Raw genomic sequence first — 20099 nt, 5'->3', positions numbered from 1 at the left:
TTAATTGCATTGACTTAATATGAGATTATTGTGAGATTAATGTGAGGATAATGTGAGATTAATGTTAGATTAATGTGAGATTTATGTAAGCTTAATGTGAGATTAATGTGAGCTTAATATGAGATTAATGTGAGATTAATGTGAGAATAATGTGAGATTAATGTTAGATTAATGTGAGATTAATGTGAGATTAATGTGAGATTAATGTGAGATTAATGTGACCTTAATGTGAGATTAATGTGAGATTAATGTAAGCTTAATGTGAGATTAATGTGAGATTAATGTGAGAATAATGTGAGATTAATGTTAGATTAATGTGAGATAAATGTGAGATTAATGTGAGATTAATGTGACCTTAATGTTAGATTAATGTAAACTTAATGTGATTTTAATATGAGATTAATGTGAGATTAATGTAAGCTTAATGTGATATTAATATGAGATTAATGTGAAATCAATGTGAGATTAATGTGAGATAAATGTGAGCTTAATATGAGCTTAATGTGACCTTAATGTGATACCAGTCAACAGCTTTGAATAAAATTTTATTCAGATACATTTCAATTCTCATCATGAGTCTATCTAAAGTTGAACTTTAGTTTAGTTTAGTTAAAATAACTAAATAACTAAATGAGTTATAATAATAATTAAATGTATTTACAAAACATAATTTTTGTAAATTTCGGTTGTAATAAACTTATACATCGTGCCCCAGTATACATTGGAATTAAGTGACGACTTTCGATCCATGAAACATTTACTTTTGAAATTGGCAATACTACAAACTATAGTAAAGTATATTACTTACTCAAAACTATGAAAACCATATATTTTTCTAATTTTGTGATTTCCAAAATGTGGTGTGCCTTTGTGTACAGTAATAACCTGAAAACTCTGGAATAGTATGACGACTTTGAGAATCAAGTTTTAACTTTAAAATGTTCAATAACCATGAAACACAACAATTTTGCAATGTAAACGAGCCCATTTCAGAAAAAAAAACTTTATAAGTGTCTGTTAAAACTGTTTGCTTTGTATCACCATCAAATACACTTAAGTATTGTTATAATGTCGTCGTCCTATTCCATTGTTTTCTGGTTATCACTGTACCTCTTAAGATGACCGATATATTGAGAATGTTTTACCAGTTTTATCTTACTTAAAATAAGTAAAATCAAAGTTGACAAAATTTAATAAATCTTTTTAATTTAAAAATAAAGTTTCCGTTACAGTTATACTACAGAGTGTTCTCTAAATAAATTATTTTTCCGAAAAAAAATTTTATTTGTGAAAATTAATCTATTTTTATTTTTAGTGCGTATGATCTGTACACGAAGAGTACTAGTGTTCCTGATATAGCTGCCTTGAAGCCCTACTATCAATCATTGATTGATAAATATTTACCTGGAATAATTTCGTTTTAGAGGAAGACGACCTTCGAAATAAATTTCAATACAGAAGCTGCCAATTAACACAGTTTCTTTTTTTACTTGTAAACTTGTTACTTGAAAGAACCTTGGTAAGAATTAAACTATAAACAGAAAAGTCNTAGATTGCAATAAAAACTATTGTCATGTTTCGTGGGACACCCTGTACTTGAAACACCAGGGGGCTCAGCAAGCAATAGCTGTAGTGCCAAGAACCCTCTTGTAACATAAATAAACATGTTAATTACAATTTTAATTTTTATGAATGGGGGGGGGGGTTCTGTATAATTATTATCATTAAAACAGATAGGATTGAAACGACCTTGATTACTTTTAATAAAAAAGGGAACAGTATAAAGAAAAGATAACACTTATTATTTGACACTGATTAGGTTAATTACTAATTAATTTGTTGAAATATTCTGTCGAGTATCTAGTTAATAATCGTGTTGTCGTTAAATTCATTAGAAACATTCAGACTTATTACACTAATGTTTCTGTTTAAATTCATCATAAAATATTTATCTTTATTCCAAAAGGTGGCATTTTATCTACGTTTAAATTAATTGTCCGTTGTACATTTTTAGATTTTTTAATTCCTATGCACATATCCATCTGCACCTACTCACTTCACTTTCAAAACCTTCTGGTAATATAGCTGGGGCAAAGCATCTTTAGAGCAGCATATGTTATGTAGTGAGTAAAAATCAATGTTTTCTATTTGTGCATAATTTTGCATATTTTTTCTCTTTTCTTTTGGAAACCTGTATTTTCCAAAAAATTTATTTAAACAAATTTTAACTACACCATTTATATATGTATTTATATCTTTGTGTGAATAAATCTTTATAATATAATATTGCATTCAAACTGTCTTATGAACTTTAATACATTTAATTCTATCATTTTAGTAAATGGTAATATGTTATGATAAATGAAAGCTTCAGTAGTGTGTTCTAAAAAGTCTAAACCTGAAATTATTCTGATAATTTTTTTGTTTGAATTTTTCTATTTTGTTCACAATCAAATAACTATTATTAAACAAGAATGAAGATGCAAAATTCAATATATGAGAGTAAACAAGAGCAAAATACAAAAGTTTTAAACAATTCTTAGGAATCAAGTTTTAACTCTTTTTATAACAAAGAAATATTTTGAATATTTTGCAAGGTTTTTATCCTGCAAATTGTGTTACATTGAGATTTTGAGGTCGCATTTTTCTTAAGGTATCGAATTGGACGATTCTTTTAATCGTTATTTGAGCAATGATGTGGAGGATATCGTCGTTTATCTAACTTGAAAATAATCAAAAATAGACGTTTGGACGGCTCATTCATTTTTAATTTAAAACTGCAGTTAATAATAATTCTCCTTCGATATCCCATGGTGGGAATACCCTTGCAAGATAACTTTCATTAGGGGAATTAATTGCATTGACTCTTAAATTCAAAAGAGCCCACAATGGATATTGAGATCAAGCGTTAAAGATTTCAGTTTTTCCAAATTAAAATTGCGTTGATTTGTTTTATTTGTTGAATACTATGTTTATTATCCCCGCCTAGGATAATTAGTAGAGAAGAATATGGTGTAAAGTTTACAGAAGCAAACTTTTCCCTGGAATAGCTTGACAACCATTGCATTACAGGGGTAATACTAGGACAAAATGAATTATTAACTGTTTTAAATATCTTTATAAACTTAATTTTCTTTTATAATTATTTTTATATGTTATGAATAATCCCTGGCTAATAAGAATGAGTGAAATAGAACAGTATATTTCTAGCAGCTAGGGAGTACTTTACTACTTTTACTTGAATATTTCTAGAAGCTAAAGAGTACTTAACTACTTTGACTTGAATATTTCTAGTAGCTAGGGAGTACTTTGCTAATTTTTTTTGAATATTTCTCGTAGCTAGGGAGGACTTTACTTCATGTACATGAATATTTCTCGTAGCTAGGGAGTACTTTACTACTTGTACTTGAATATTTCTAGCAGCTAGGGAGCTCTTTAGTACTTGTACTTGAATATTTCTAGTAGCTAGGGAGTACTTTACTACTTGTACTTGAATATTTCTCGCAGCTAGGGAGCTCTTTACTACTTATTGAATATTTCTAGTAGCTAGGGAGTACTTGTACTTAAATATTTATAATAGCTAGGGAGTACTTTACTACTTGTACTTGTATATTACTAGCAGCTAGGGAGTACTTTACTACTTATTGAATATTTCTAGCTGTTAGGGAGTGCTTTACTGCTTATTGAATATTTCTAGCAGATGGAGTAATTAACTACTTATAGAATATTTCTAGTAGCTAGGGAGTTCTATATTAATAATTGAATATCTCTAGTAGCCTAGGAGTACTTTAAAACTAGTACTTGAATATCTCTAGTAGCCTAGGAGTACTTTAAAACTAGTACTTGAATATCTCTAGTAGCTAGGGAGTACTTTACTACTTGTACTTGAATATTTCTAGCAGCTAGGGAGTACTTTACTACTTGTACTTGAATATTTCTAGCAGCTAAGGAGTACTTTACTACTTGTACTTGAATATTTTTAGTAGCTTGGTAGTACTTTACTTCTTGAACTTGAACATTTCCAGTAGATAGGGAGTACTTTACTACTTATTGAATATTTCTAGTAGCTAGGGAGTACTTTACTATACTAATTGAATACTTCTACCAACTACTAATTATTAAATATATCTATCAGCTAGGGAGTACTTTACTACTTATTGGATAATTATTTTCCTTTCATATTTTATCATTTTTTATATAAGAATTAACACTGATTGAATTTTAGCAGGGGTTGTAGTTGTAGCTGAACCAATCATGGAACTCGTTGAGCAAGTAGGGTCTGTAGAAAATATGGAGCAAATACTTGATCTTGTGGAACCCTTTACCGCAGCTAATACCAGTGACGAACCTGTAAAACAGACACTACTATCAGAATCAGAATTTAAATCTGAGTTCCTTGAAGATCCTGTTGATAGAATTAAAGATGAATTAGAAGTGAACAAGGCTGAAGAATCAGAACCGGTGGCATTAACCAAACTTTGTGCGGAGCAGCTATCAGATTCAGCAGTTGAACCAGTTGAAGAATCATCGGTTGAATGAACCAGAGATAGAACCAGAGATGGAACCAGAGATGGAACCAGAGATGGAACCAGAGATAGAACCAGAAATGGAACCAGAGATGGAACCAGAGATGGAACCAGAGATGGAACCTGAGATAGAACCAGAGATGAAACCAGAGATGGAACCAGAGATGAAACCAGAGATAAAACCAGAGATGGAACCAGAGATGGAACCAGAGATGAAACCAGAGATGAAACCAGAGACGGAACCGAATGAATCTGAATCTTCAGAAATGAACACATCTGAAAATCATGCAGAACTTGGGGATGTAAGACTAGAAGATTTTAATGAAACTGAAAAAGTAAAATCAAAAATTGTTGAAGAATCCGAAGAAACTGAAAGAACCGGAATGGTCGAGCCTACACAGGATATTATAGGTAGGTTTCACAATAAACATATTTAAAGGGACCATGTCGTCGTAATGTTTAGTAACCCTCCATCTAAAGAGGGGTATCACCCGATTCACACTGATGCCCTTGAGAGCTTAATCTGATCAAAATATGCCACGCTTTTTTCTTGCACGCTTAAGAAATGTTAAATTCTGATAATTTCTCCATTGTCTCAGAAGGAAATATATACTTTCGCAGAGAAACCACAAAAGAAAGTAAACAAAAACATGGATATCTAACTCTTAACTCATGGAACGAAGCAGTTAAAAGTACTACAACTGTCAATCAGCTGTCCACGCTATCAATGAAGGGTCAATTGAAATTACATGTTCACTCCCTTTAAGATCTAAATATTTATCTGCAGTATGTGTTGCAATTGCATACTATTCATGGATCATATCAAAGTATTTCAAATTTACATATTTTTGAGGGGGGAAATATTACTGTTTTTTTCCTATTTTCTTTTTTCTTAGTCTTAATGTAGTTTAGATAATAAAGATACTTGTATGTTTTCTAATGTTAAGGAATTGATTTGAAATTTTGTCAGCCTTGAAATTTTTATAAAAACATATTCCTTAAACTTTTAAAGTAAACCTACAGTTAAAGTTATAAAACAGTAAGACGGGTATAAATTTATAAAACAGTAAGAAGGGTATAAAGTTATAAAACAGTAAGAAGGGTATAAATTTATAAAACAGTAAGAAGGGTATAAAATTTAAAACAGTAAAATTGGGTATAAAGTTATAAAACAGTAAGCAGTTTATAAAGTTATAAAACAGTAAGAAATGTATAAAGTTATAAAACAGCAAGACAGGGTATAAAGGTATAAAACAGTAAGAAGGGTATAAAGTTATAAAACTGTAAGAATGGTATAAAGTTATAAAACAGTAAGAATGGTATAAAGTTATAAAACAGTAAGAAGTATATAAAGTTATAAAACAGTAGGAAGGGTATAAAGTTATAAAACAGTAAGAATGGTATAAAGTTATAAAAACTGTAAGAATGATATAAAGTTATAAAACAGTAAGATGGTATAAAGTTATAATACAGTAAGAAGTGTATAAAGTTATAAAACAGCAAGAAGGGTATAAAGTTTTAACAAGTAAGAGGGGTATAAAGTTATAAAACAGTAAGAAGGGTAAAAAGTTATTAAACAGTAAGAATGGTATAAAGTTATAAAACAGTAAGAAGTGCATAAAGATATAAAACTGTAAGAAGTGTATAAAGTTATAAAACTGTAANCAAAAAAAAATTGCGCAAAACTAAAATTTCGTTTCATGCGCAACTTTCGCAAAAAAATATTTCCGGTTTTGCGCAAATTGCGCAAAAAAAATAGCGCAAAACCGCGCAAAACTCATTGCGTTTCATGCGCAAAAATAGCGCAAAAGTTCGCAAAAAAAAAATTTGCGCGAAAATAGCGCAAATTTTGCGCAAAAGATTTAGCCATTTCGTGGAAACCCGATTAAAAACCGGCTATAGGTAGTTAAGCAACTTCTCTCCAATTCATAAAATTCGGTTCTAGAATTTTAAATCTAATTCGAAAGTTTCTTTCTTCAATATTGTTCCCTTGATGTTTCCGATATCTGAGAATTGAGCTCAATAAAAAATAGCTTTCCCCTCAAACTTATAATTTTAATACAGTGAAACCCTTAATAACGAATACATTGAAAGAATTCATCAAATGTCGTATTCTTCACTTTCTAATAATAGAATGTTGCAGATATATAGTTTTTTAATTAAATGATTATATGGAACTCCTTTAAAACTGTTCCCGCAAATTCATGGTTATTTATTTGTTTTCGCAAATACTGAAATTTACGAAATATAGTATAAAACTCATTGAAAAATTGTCAAGACGACATTTGATAAATTCTTCCGATGTATTCGTTATTAAGGGTTTCACTGTACCTAGTTCAATGTGTGCCATACAAGGTTGAATACTAAGCGAGGTTACTCTCGATGGGCTCCAACGTGCGGAAAATGTCGCCTTCTAAGATAGAAGGATAAAAACCTAATATGACATCACTCTCGCCACTTTAATAAGTGACGTCATGTTAGGCTTAGGAGACGACATTTTCTGAACATTGGATACCATCGAAAAAAAACTTGCCTTATTATACAACCATGGTGCCATGAGCTCTTATACTATATTGTATATTTGTCTTTTCCCCCTTTTTAATCTTATTTTAGAGAAACTATATCTATAAAGTAAAAGTTGTTTGCTGTTTGTCTGTCTGTTTGTTTGTCTGTACTGTCATAACCCATGAACCCCTGGACAGATTTGCCTCAAATTTTTATTGGGGAATTATGTAAAAGTACGGGAACGTTTTTAGCTTATTTTGGAAATAATAAGTTGACTTGTTCAGGGAAAATTTAGTTTTCAGACAGAGTTGGGTTCCTCAGCTTGTAATTAGTCCTAAATACTTTCCTGTGGGACAATATTATAGCGTACCATTTTATCACCTTTAAAAATTGACGGAGACATTAAGAAATATGTCCAGATTCAAATATATTGCTTGATATCTTGTCAATTTTGAAGATATAAAGAATACAGACCACATTTGGGAAAACTCTAAACACGTCTTTATTCCTATCCACTATTTTATTGGGACACCCTGTAGTTTAGTTGCTATGGTTTCCATTGTTGCCTGATTGCATGTATTGTAACATTAAGACTTTGTACTCCAAGGAAATTTTAATCAACAAGATCCCTGGCTGTCACTTGATCAAGAACTTTATAGTTTGAAATTTAACCCCAAAAAGTAAGTGGAGGCGGGTAGGGGGGAAGGGGTATGTGAATCTATTTATTTCCGGTGTCGTGCATCAGATATCAGACAGTTTATCTCCGCTCGCTAGTTTTTCATCTATTTCAACACTAATGTTATACATCAAAAGACATTATATCAGTGAATGTGGGGGAAACAATAAAACAGAGATTTCCTCTCAAATGTCGTCTTCATTTTTTAATGTCTCAAAGTTTAAAGATCATTCGACATAGAGATAATTTCTAATGTTTTTTTTTCAATATTACCACGTTAATAAACATCTAGATAAATTAGATTTTTTAAAGGAGATGGGGGAGGGGGCTGGGGGTTTGGTTCATTAAAAATCAAAATTGTTCTTATTTACTCCACGAGCTTAGTGCACATGGAAATATTATTTCTAGACAAGGAAGTAATTAAGGAATCAGAAACAACTTTCTTTAAAAACGTTCATTAAGAAACAGAAAACTGTGGAATAGGAATATGACATTAAAGCTATAATTATGTTTATTTGATATGTTTACTGACCAGTGATTTAATCACTTATTAAAGTGGAATGGATCTGTTTACGCTGTACAAATGCTGTCTGAAAGTCGTCTTCCTACTTCTCAGTTTTCTGGTTCTCATACTATGTAAAAAATTCATATATTTTTTTTCAAGATTGAAATTTGACAAAAATTACGTTTTGTTGAAGTTACTTCTTGTTGTTTTCTTGTAATAATCTATTAAAGACAATTTTGCAAATAATATTCTTTACTCTCATTCTTTCATTTCATGACTTACCAAACAGGGGCGAAAAATAAGAAATATGGAATCGGTATGGAGAGGGGGGGGGTGTTATATTTCTGGAAATTTTTTTTGACGTAAAAATCGTTTAATTTGATTCAAAAGTTGTCTTTGCTTTATTTTTATTTCGAATATATATAATCAACTATCTATCTATGTATAAATTTAGCTTGTCTGGGTGGCTGTTTGTTTGTATCCAATAAACGTCAAAAAGGCTAAACCGATCGGGGCCTCAAGTGACCCCAGGGAAGGGTTATGAATGATCAAAATTTTAAAAATTTGTGTTTAAAAGTTTTTATTTTTTGTAAAATTTAAAAAATGCGCGAAAAAAATATTATGAAATCCGCAAACTTTTTTGTTTTTGTTTCACACTGTACAAAGAGAAGATGCTCACAGATAGAGCCACAATTAAAAGTTGAAATAAAAGTATGGCGCGAAGCGCCCTAAAAGCCTAGTATATATATACTTTGCTTGTTTGGGTGTTTTTTTGTTTGTTTGTAAACGTCAAAACGGCTCAACCGATTGGGCTAACATTTTCTGTGGGACTTCGCATGTCCCCCCAGGGAAGGTTTATGAATGATCAAAATTAAAAAAATTAGCCTCCAACAAAATTCGATTGTCATTAAATTTTCAAAATCCCAAATGTTTTATAAAATCCGCTTACTTTTTTGTTTGTTTTTGTTTTACAATGTATACAAAGGGAAAATGTTAACAATTTTCATATTTCCGTTGCCCCCTGGTTGCCCCTGGCAGAAAGGTTTGACGTAAAAAGAATTAAAATAGTTTAAGGTTGAGGAGAGGGGAATAAAACCAGTTGAGTGCAAAACAACAAAAGAACAGGATCATTCTATTTTCTTAATTTCAAATCAATTTTCTTGAATTGGATATTAAGGTATATAGTTTTTACCACCACTATAGAATAGTAAATATTTCCATTTAGTGTATAGCGCCGATTAAAAGATTTATCTCTAGTTCAGAATAGACACCAAACACATGACTGAACCCTGATTGGATCAGGCGCTAATAGACTCGGCATACTAGGCCAACATTACCCACCCTTGATTCCCAACAGTGGGACATTTAGTTACTATATCGTCCTTTGGAATAATTAAGTAAAATAACGACTTGCACTATGTTTTCGTGAAAAAAACGTGCATTTCCATCTCAAAAGACGAAACAATTGTATTTAAACCGAATATTCTTAAAAATAAATCGGCTTTTTTCTGGTCAAAGTTATATTTGAAAAGTAAGACTGAAAAACTATAAAACAAAAAAGTGACCGATCCATTTATCCCAAAAAAAAAAAAAAAAACTTCACGTGATATCAATTAAAACCGTGACTGCAAGGAGATGTCAAAAAGAATAGTCTATATTTTTCATTTATTTATTCTGTAACTTTGGTTGATTTTTAATATAAAACTTTGTAAAATAAAATGAAATTTAGTTGTCGTATAGTTCTAAAAGTATACAGCATGGTTTTTACAAAAATAAAAAACACAATGCTTGATCATGCACTTTGTGCTTCTTTTTTAAAGGGACTGTAAGCGTAATTTTAAGTGACCCTCCATACAAAGATGGCATGCAAGATTCACGAAGGTACTCCTTACAGCATGAAAACCTAGCTTTGTCTAATCAATTATGAATTAAATATATATGAATTTTTATCATTTTGAAAACTGACTATTTTCACCTGTGGTTTATTAAGCAAAGTGACTTGCAGATTTCTACTGCAGGAAAATATAAAGAAATTATCAGAATTAAAACTTTAAAACCAATAACAACAACAATATCTTCCACATAAAGGTTTCAAGGGTTTCATGGAGGATTACTAAAAATTATGTTTACATGCAAGTCCCTTTAAATAATACTTTTGACTTACGAATGTTAAACCTCGCCCTCAAATTTAAAAGTGCCTATATTGGATATCGAAATCAAGTGTTCTCGATTAACAATTCTTTACACAAAAGTTCTGGCCTTTCACACTACATAAAAAATACATTCTCTTCTCTCTATGTTTATATGTTAGCCAAACGGCTGGACCAAATTGGCTGCCATTTTTTTAAAGAAACCCATATGGGTACCCTGGGCCCTGGGGGTAACATAATCTAAAAAACAAATTTTCAATGCTCAAAATTTTCAAAATTCAATTGCAACGGCGGGCACTTCAGCTGGTTAATTATAACTTCTTTTAGAAGGTGAATCCCCCGATGTATTCATGATTTTAGAAGACGGATGCGAACCTCTCACACAAGGTAATAAAAATCCTTAAAATTTTCCTCACCAAAAATAATATTTTTGTCAAAGGACAAAATAGATATTATTTTGACAAGCCAAGTACGTATATATAAAGATTGGGTACAGACAGAGGATTGTTAATCGTTTTAAAAAACAATAGATTTTCCTTTGTTTTCGTTTTTCCACAAACAATCGTTTCGTTTTTAGAAAAAAAAACGATGGGTCACAACGAACGAACCACTCGTTTTTAACCTAAAAAAAAGAAAACAAACAATAAAACAATCATTTTTGAAAAATAATTCGCAATAGAATCTAAGTTCTATGAAAATTAATTTCCATTTTTGTCAGGAAGATATGTTTAGGAATGTTGTCTTAACAAATTAATCTTTTTCCAAAACGTTTGATTTTTTTGTTGTTTTTCAAAAATCGAAATTAGTTTTTTCAAAAATAAAAATAAAATTCCTCTGGCAACGCCGAGCGTATTATGTATATAATATGTATATTATTGTATATTTAAAGTTAATACAGGGAGTGTTCACGAAAAATGAAAGTGGGTATAGGCTTACGGCGAAAAATAAGCGCCTTTGATCGCTACTAATCTTACTTCTATCTGTTGCGTCAATAAGGAGAAAATTGTTATTAACGAGTAACGACTCTTGCTGCAGAACGTAGCGTCCATAAAAACTCAGAAAGTTGCAACATTCAGCTCGGATCGTAAAAAACCAGATAGAAGTAAGGTTAGTAGCGATCAAAAGCGCTTATACTTCACCGTAAGCCTATACTCTTTTTCATTTTTTGCGAACACTCCCTTTAAGGTTGAAGTCAACATTGCAGTGTAATTTCCCGCTCCTGGGTATAATTAGATTAGAAATTGTATAATAAGTGTTGATATTGATTATACAACCAACGCATTAATAATAATTCTAAAATCTTAAAGCTGAGTACCATAAATACGCAGTTGTATTTGGTTCTTCATTCTAAAGGCTCTGACATAAATGCTCTTAAGCAAATATTGACCGTTTAAGTTTTTTGTGTCCATTCCTCATTTTTTCAAAAATTAAAAAAGTTCGTTCTAAAGGAAAAGAAATATCTTTTATGATTTATCTAGAAGAACTATAAATTTCAGTTTTAGTTCGATTGAACAGAAAATATTAACTTTAATTAAACTGTTTGTTTTTGTTTTTCTTCAATAAACTGGGTTGATCCCTTAAATTTTTACGTTGAGAACCAGAAACTGTGAAATAGGAAGACGACTTTTTGACCCAAGTTTCGATTTTAAATAGTCCAATGAATGTAAGACAGATCCATTTTATTTAAAACGGGGTTTAAGTCACTGGTAATCCATTTGGTTTGTAACATAATCTAATACACTTAAAGATTATTTAAATGTCGTCTTACTATTCTTTATTTTCTGGTTTTTACTAATTTTCCAATAGTTTCGTTCAAAAGCAGAACTTAGAAAATTATTTTGAAACCCTATAAATCAGCTGTTTTCATCCTTTCATCGTGATTTATTAATATTTAAGTTAAAAGGTTTTGTTCTCATTAAACAATCTGAGGACTGTCGACTACATTTCAAGTGACCTTTCATTATTGTAGAGAGGTACATCAGATTCACAACGCTACACTTTAAACTTTCGTCTGGATAAGGATGAGGGAAATATTCTTATTAAATTACCCTCGAAAATTAACCATGTGACGTCACTCGATGTACAAATGTGCAGCCTAAACTAAGCTGTACAGTTCATTTCAAGTACCGAGCCGACTTTTAACCAGCTAGAGTAAGCAGTACAGTAGATATATGTAGGCAACCAGGACAGTACACCAACTGAATCATCCTCTTTAGGTGCATTCTAATGGAGAGTGTGTACGGTTTCGTTCAACTCCAGAAATTCTAAATTTCGTCTACATAAAAATCCTAATAATTCAGAACCTGTAACAAGCGCAGGAGGTGGTGCCACACAACACGTGGACAACATAAATATAACTGAAGACGGATTGGGAAATGTTACAGCTATTGATGTAGCTGCAGCTCTGGATGCAAAGGTTCTAGAAGATCAAGCTGAACTTATTTCTGAACATATTATCAACGAGGTGGTAGCTGAAGAACCAGGTAGGATACAGTCGTCATCCTAAACATCATGATAAAGAAGACGACTTTCTATTTGAATTTTAAATTCTTCCATGCTTTTAAACAAACACATAAAAATGGAGACAAACAGAGACTGTCCATTAGCAGATATTTTAATGTTTACTTGTAAACTTGTAATTTAAAAAAGTTTGTTAGAATTAAAGGATAGATAGAAAAGTCGTCTTCATTGTATTAATATAATCGCCGACAATTGTACAGTGATACAGGGATACAGGGGTAGAGGAAGCACATTAGCTTTGAAATCATTTTTGGGTCAAATATTTTTTCTTGAATTCGAAAGTTTTTTTAACCAATATTCAAGATCTAATTTCTTCTGGATTTAAGAAAATCGAGATTTATTTAACAATCTTTTCTTTCTAAATCCCTGTAAGATTACAATCCAAATTGGAAAATTTAAAGACAAGTTTGAAGTTGTTTATGTTTGTTGAGACTCTCTCTCTCTATGATTATTGGAGACCAAATTTAATCGCTTCGTTGCCTAATGCTTTTTTCTTAAAAACAAATTTAATGAACTGCTTAAAGAGAATATAGACGTAGTTTCAAGTGTACCTTCATGTATAGAGCTGAGTGTGTCCGTACCCGTTAAATCAAATCTGGATATTAACAAAAATATATAATCTTTTTATCTTGAAAAAGTGACGATTTCCTTCTTTGACTCTGCTGCAAAGATTCGCAAGTTTGTTCTATAGAGAAATTAAGAATAAAAGTTATCAATTTTTAAACAAAAAAACAAGGATATCTTCATTATTTATACTTAGACAAAAGGTTCAAGGTTACCGTTGTGAATCAGGCATATAAATCTAAAAATGGAAGGTTACAGAAAATGTTTTCTACCTTGTATTCATAAATTAAACCTGTAAATACATAATTTCCAATGAACCTTCGATTAAAATAACATTACCAGGTTTCACAATAGTGAGACATGATAAAGAGGCTGTAAGCGTAATTTCAAGTCCCCCTCCAGGCAAAGATAGCAATGCCCGATTAACAACGGTATCCTTAAAACCTTAATCTGATAAAAAATGTGCAAGATAATGTTGTCTTTCTGAATAGAAAAGTGTTTATTTCCAATAATTTCTTCATAATTTCTTATAAATGAGAAATGCGCAAGTCACTATGCAAATAGTCCACAAATGAAAATAAACAGTTTAAGTAAATTAAAACAGAAAAATATAATTTTTACTGGAACAGACAAAGCTTTCAAGGGGACCTTGGACATTGCCATCTTTACATGGAGGGTGAAATTACGCTCACAGTAAGATTTGTATATATTGTAAATTTGTGTAATCATGTAAAGTTGATCTTATTATAAATCATTTTCCGGATTAAAATCTGAATATAAAAGTTTCTGTTGAGGATATCGAACTGAGTTTAAGCAGTTTAGTCTTCTAGGTTTTATTCTAATCCTTAATATTTTTTAATCCTTTTCAAATTTATAAAAAAGGTTTCCAAAAAAATCTATGTAATGGGAACAGTTTTTGAGGCTTTTTCTACACTAAACAAAATTGATTTAAGAGTTTTAATTTTGATTTTAGAAGATGCTTGTCAGGAATCCATTAATAATTTGGACAGCAATGGATCAGTTAAGACCGTGATAAGGAAGAATATGTTTTTTACATTTTATTATTATATTTTTTAATTCAACAGGGGCAGAATTTGTGAATGCATTAAATAATGAAATACAAAATGTGAAATAAGGGTTTGCATTTGATATTTTCTATTTTGGATGAAATTTTGATTAAAATTGTGAGAATCAGAAAATCAGAGTTTGTGGCAAACATTAATAGTTTTTTTTTCTGTATATAAAAAAACAAAAGGGTTTTGTAATCGTAAATTCATAACAGCTATAACTTTAGTAATTTGTTTGTTCTCTGGCATTTTTCTCTTTTGTCGACAACAATCAGAACCGCAGTAAAAAAACATTTAAATATTAATAATCTAAAATGCAAACCCATGATTTAAATTGTTGTTCTGTATATATATAAATAATATTAAAAAGTTTAATCAAATAATTAATTGTAAATATCTTTTAAAAACATTTCACTCTGATTTCCAGGTTGACGGAGAATGGTTCAGGGGAAGTTTCTAAGGTATAAAAATATTTAACCACCCTTTCACGAGTCCTAACGACAAAGATGATGCTCTTAAAGGGACTGTTGGCTTTATTTTAAGTAATCCCCTTGTAAACTTTTTCGCAAAATTATATGTCTTGCAAAAGGAAGCGGAAACGGTGCCGAAAAAAGCGATTTTTTAGCGAACGGAACCCGAAAATATGCTAAATTTACCCGGAACGATTTCCCAATTTCGCTCGAAACAAACTTTGGCCTCGACACATTTTATCTAAAAAAACAACTGTTGTTAAGCTCTGGATGTTTTAAAGGCTAACTTGGTCAAGGGAACCCGGAAGGGTAGATATACACAAATTCATTCTCTGTGAAGTGATAATTGATTATTTGATTAATTGAATTAATATTAATTCTTTTTAGCATAGAAGATATTCCTTCTTAATCAACCTTAAACATAAATGACTTAAAATTCGGTTAAGGAAATAGTTTGATTTTTAACTTAAAATTGTTTTAATACTTTATATAAAACTATTATAAGTTTTAATGAACTTTTAGAACTTGTCAACAGTTTAAAGTTTTACTCATCGGAATATCAGTTCTACAAAAGTTAATCTTAATAAGGGGGGGGGGGGCAGAAGGGACCTCAGATGGAATAGGAAATAGGTATTGAAGATTTGAAGCGGAAATGAACTATTTAGTTGTTATTTCTAGCATGCAATAGAATTCAACATTTTTAAGTTAGAAAGAACTGAAAAAATTGCTTATTTTTATTGGAAGTAAAATAATTTTTATAACAGGAGAATAATAACACGGAAGAGGATAAAAAAACACAAGGGGAAGAAGCTGAAGCAATTAGGATAAAAGAAGAAGAAGAGGCCAATAGAATAAAAGAAGAGGAAGAGGCCAATAGGATAAAAGAAGAAGAAGAGGCCAATAGAATAAAAGAAGAGGAAGAGGCCAAAAGGATAAAAGAAGAGGAAGAGGCCAAAAGGATAGCAGAAGAAGAGGTCAAAAGAAAAAGAGAGAAAGAGGCCAAAAGAATAGCAGAAGAAGAAGAGACCAAACGGCTTAAAGAAGAAGAAGAGGCAAAAATAATTAAAGAAGAGGAAGAGGCCAAAAGGATTAAAGAAGAAGAAGAGACCAAAAGAATAAAAGAAGAAGAAGAAGCCAAAAGAATAGCAGAAGAAGAAGAGGCTAAAAGGCTAAAAGAAGAAGAAGAGGCCAAAAGGATAGCAGAAGAAGAAGAGGCTGAAAGGATAGCAAAAGAAAAAGAGGCGAAAAAGCTAAAAGAAGAAGAAGAGGTCAAAAGAATAAAAAAAGAAGAAGAGGCCAGAAGGATAAAAGAAGAAGAAGAGGCAAAAATAATTAAAGAAGAGGAAGAGGCCAAAAGGATTAAAGAAGAAGAAGAGACCAAAAGAATAAACGAAGAAGAAGAGGCCAAAAGAATAGCAGAAGAAGAAGAGGCTAAAAGGCTAAAAGAAGAAGAAGAGGCCAAAAGGATAGCAGAAGAAGAAGAAGCCGAAAGGATAGCAAAAGAAAAAGAGGCGAAAAAGCTAAAAAAAGAAGAAGAGGCCAAAAGAAAAGAAGGAGAAGAAGAGGCAAAAATAATTAAGGAAGAGGAAGAGATCAAAAGAATAAAAGAAATAGAAGAAAAGGCCAAAAGGCTAAAAGAAGAACAAGAGGCCGAAAGAATTAAAGAAGAAGAAGAAGAAGAGGCCAAAAAGATTAAAAAAGAAGAAGAAGAGGCAAAAAAGATTAAAGAAGAGGAGGATGCGAAAAGGATAAAAGAGGGAGAAGAGGCACAAAGAATAAAAGAAGAAGAAGATTCCAAAAGGTCGAACGAGGAAAAAGAGGCCAAAAGAAAAGCGGAGGAAGAAGAGGCCAAAAAGCTCAAAGAAGAAGAAGAAAAAAAACATCTGAAAGATGAAGAGGAAGGCAGAAGAATAAAAGAGGAGCAGGAGATCGCAAAAAGTAAAGAAGAAAAAGAAAAAGAAGAACTAAAAAAAGAGACAGAGAGAATAAAACGTTTAGAAGAGATAAATAAGATAAAGGAGGAGGAGGAGAAAGAGGTGAGGAGAAGGATGGATGAGATGAGGATGAATGAAGGTATCCTCCAGGAAGAGGAGGATATGAGAGGACAGTTGAAGATTGCAACCTGGAATTCAAGTTTTGATGTTTTAGGCGAACTTGTTGATTCAGGAACTAAAACATAAATATTTAGATATTTTAGGATTTTTATTATTTTAGGTAGATACAGGGTGTCCCACTGAAGACAACAGTTTCTTAATTGCAAAAAGTATTGTCTAAGACCAGAGTTCTATATCTTTTCCTTTTTTAATTTTAGGATTCGCAGAAAATAAGAAAACAATAAACTTACTCTTTTCACATATGACATGGACGACTTTAATAGTTCGTCTCTCAATTTTCACTGAGCATGGACGATTTTTATAATTCGTCTCTCAATTGTCATTGAGTATGGACGATTTTTATAATTTGTTTCTAAATTTTCATTGAGCATGGACGATTTTTATAATCCGTCTCTCAATTTTCATTGAGCATGGACAATTTTTATAATCCATCTCTTAATTTTATTGAGCATGGACGATTTTTATAATTCGTCTCTCAATTTTAATTGAGCATGGACGATTTTTATCATTCGTCTCTCAGTTTTCATGTTTACTGCATGGGACAACCTGTAACTTTTATTACATTAATTTCGACGCACATCGATTTCTTTTTCAATGAAACACTGTTTTGGTTCGTTTTTGGTTTAGATTAATTTTTTTTGTTTTTTCAATATTATTTGAAATTTTAGTTTTTAATTTTAGTTTGAAAGAACTCGAAATTTTACAAACACTTCAACAGTTTGTCATGAATCTTAATTTTCTAATGTAATGGTTAGACATATGTTTTATTTGATTAGAAATCTATTCTGTTCCTAATTCTAATATTAGGTCTGGTAGATCAAGTGCTACTGTAGCACTAGGCAGACAGATATCGAAGGTATACAATTGGATTATCAATAATATTTAAGGGCTTGTCAGTAAATTAAGAACTATTTGTATTTCTAAGTTGTTAATGTTTTCCTATCCGTTTAACTGAAATGAAATGTAAGATATTATAAAACTATAAAACATTGATAAATACAATTTTTAAAATAACTTCATATAGAAAGTTTCCTGAATGTAGTAAACTAAGACAAGAATTAAAATTATATCTACGCCTGTGTCTCCATTTTGATGTCAGCTTAACTGGGTAAACGGCTGGACCGAATGGGATTAGGAAACCCATGGGTACCCGAGAGATAAAAGAATCTAAATTTTTTTTTTCAAAAATCTGATTTTCTTCCTCAAAATTTGATTTTTTTAAACTCCACGGGCGACGCCGGGCACTTTAGTTAGTATCATGTAAGTTGGGAATACTTTAACACTTCACTTTCAAAACACATATGAAAAGTTACAGGCCCAAATATCAACATTTTTCAAACCAAAAATTATTTATATATTCAGTTTTATGTATAGTTTTATATACAGTTTTATTTATAGTTTTATATATAGTTATAAGCTTAGGATTTACAGATCTTTAAAAAGTGTTAAATGTCTCCATTGAATCCGAAAGAAGTTTTCCACAACACTGCATACTCAGTTCAACTACCTTACACAGCCAGTCACTCCCTTTAAATTGTTTTTAAAGAAAGTAATTGATGATGATTTTCTGAGGTTATGAAGATCCACCAAATGAAATATACTTAAGTGAAAATCAGAATAATTTGATGAAAAGTCCTCTTTACTGAAGGTTTAAAGTTGAAACGACAAATATATAGATTTGGTAATTTGTATTGGTTATGTTATAATGGATACAGCTCTTAGAGGGGCTTATAGTTCATAATTATAAAGGTTACGAATTATAAACATTAAGCTATCTGAGCTAAAGGGCCGCTGCTTATTATAATCTTGTCCCACGAATCATGACAGTTGGTGAGAATTTAAAAATGTCTTCTTCCATAGATTGTTATGTAGTTTGAACCCCAAGAGAATAATATAAAAATGTTCATGCCAGCCATATTATAGTAAAATTGATTTCAAAGTAAAATATATTTTAGTAAAAGATTTTTTAAACTAAATAAACTGCAAAAAGTTGATAATATATAATACAATATATGGGAGAAGACTTTCAAAACTATTCACAAACCGTCATGTTTCGTGGGACACCCTAGAGTTCTAATGAGATAGGAGCTAGGGAGGAAGCTGTTTATTATATAATCTTGTTTATAGAGTTCTAGTGACCTAGGAGCTAAGGAGGTATAGATGCTTATTATATAATCTTGTTTATAGAGTTCTAGTGACCTAGAAGCTAGGGAGGAAGCTGTTTATTATATAATCTTGTATATAGAGTTCTAGTGACCTAGAAGCTAGGGAGGAAGCTGTTTATTATATAATCTTTTTATAGAGTTCTAGTGACCTAGGAGCTAGGGAGGTAGCTGCTTAATATATAATCTTGTATATAGAGTTCTAGTGACCTAGAAGCAAGGGAGGAAGCTGTTTATTATATAATCTTTTTTATAGAGTTCTAGTGACCTAGAAGCTAGTGAGGTAGCTGTTTATTATATAATCTTGTATATAGAGTTCTAGTGAGCTAGGAGCTAGGGAGGAAGCTGTTTATTATGTAATCTTGTATATAGAGTTCTAGTGAGCTATCTGAGCTAGGGAGGAAGCTGTTATTATATAATATTGTATATAGAGTTCTAGTGAGCTATCTGAGCTAGGGAGGGAGCTGTTTATTATATAATATTGTATATGAGAGTTCTAGTGAGCTATCTGAGCTAGGGAGGGAGCTGTTAATTATATAATATTGTATATAGAGTTCTAGTGAGCTATCTGAGCTAGGGAAGGAACTGTTTATTATATAATATTGTATATGAGAGTTCTAGTGAGCTATCTGAGCCAGGGAGGGAGCTGTTTATTATATAATCTTGTATATAGAGTTCTAGTGAGCTATTTGAGCTAGGGAGGGAGCTGTTTATTATATATTATTGTATATCGAGTTCTAGTGAGCTATCTGAGCTAGAGAAGGAACTGTTTATTATATAATCTTGTAAAAAGAGTTCTAGTGAGCTAGGAGCTAGGGAGGTAGCTGTTTATTATATAAT

At 31.2% G+C, this 20099-nt stretch overlaps 2 protein-coding genes across 2 annotated transcripts in view; both read left to right on the top strand.

The window, feature by feature from the left end:
• The window catches only part of LOC111707567 (inositol oxygenase), a 9241-nt gene extending 7696 nt beyond the window's left edge, over nt 1-1545 (top strand). Inside the window, exon 11 of the mRNA XM_023480681.1 lies at nt 1316-1545. Coding sequence (XP_023336449.1) covers nt 1316-1424 — 109 coding nt within the window. The 3' untranslated portion in view covers nt 1425-1545. The remainder of the gene's footprint in view (nt 1-1315) is intronic.
• Nucleotides 1546-4548: 3003 nt separating this feature from the next.
• Nucleotides 4549-20092, top strand: LOC111707556 (calponin homology domain-containing protein DDB_G0272472). The gene is made up of 10 exons (XM_023480671.1): nt 4549-4937; nt 10690-10749; nt 12663-12845; nt 14420-14483; nt 14941-14974; nt 15748-16288; nt 16379-16494; nt 16705-17149; nt 17874-17953; nt 19632-20092. The coding sequence occupies exons 1-10, from the start codon at nt 4559-4561 to the stop codon at nt 19713-19715; spliced, it is 1986 nt and encodes a 661-aa protein (XP_023336439.1). The 5' UTR covers nt 4549-4558; the 3' UTR covers nt 19716-20092.
• Nucleotides 20093-20099: the final 7 nt, after the last annotated feature.

The sequence above is a fragment of the Eurytemora carolleeae genome, unplaced genomic scaffold (assembly GCF_000591075.1).
Source record: "Eurytemora carolleeae unplaced genomic scaffold, Eaff_2.0 scaffold813, whole genome shotgun sequence".
In the NCBI taxonomy this organism is placed as follows: Eukaryota; Metazoa; Arthropoda; class Copepoda; order Calanoida; family Temoridae; genus Eurytemora; species Eurytemora carolleeae.
This window is presented reverse-complemented; position numbering and strand designations above follow the sequence as displayed.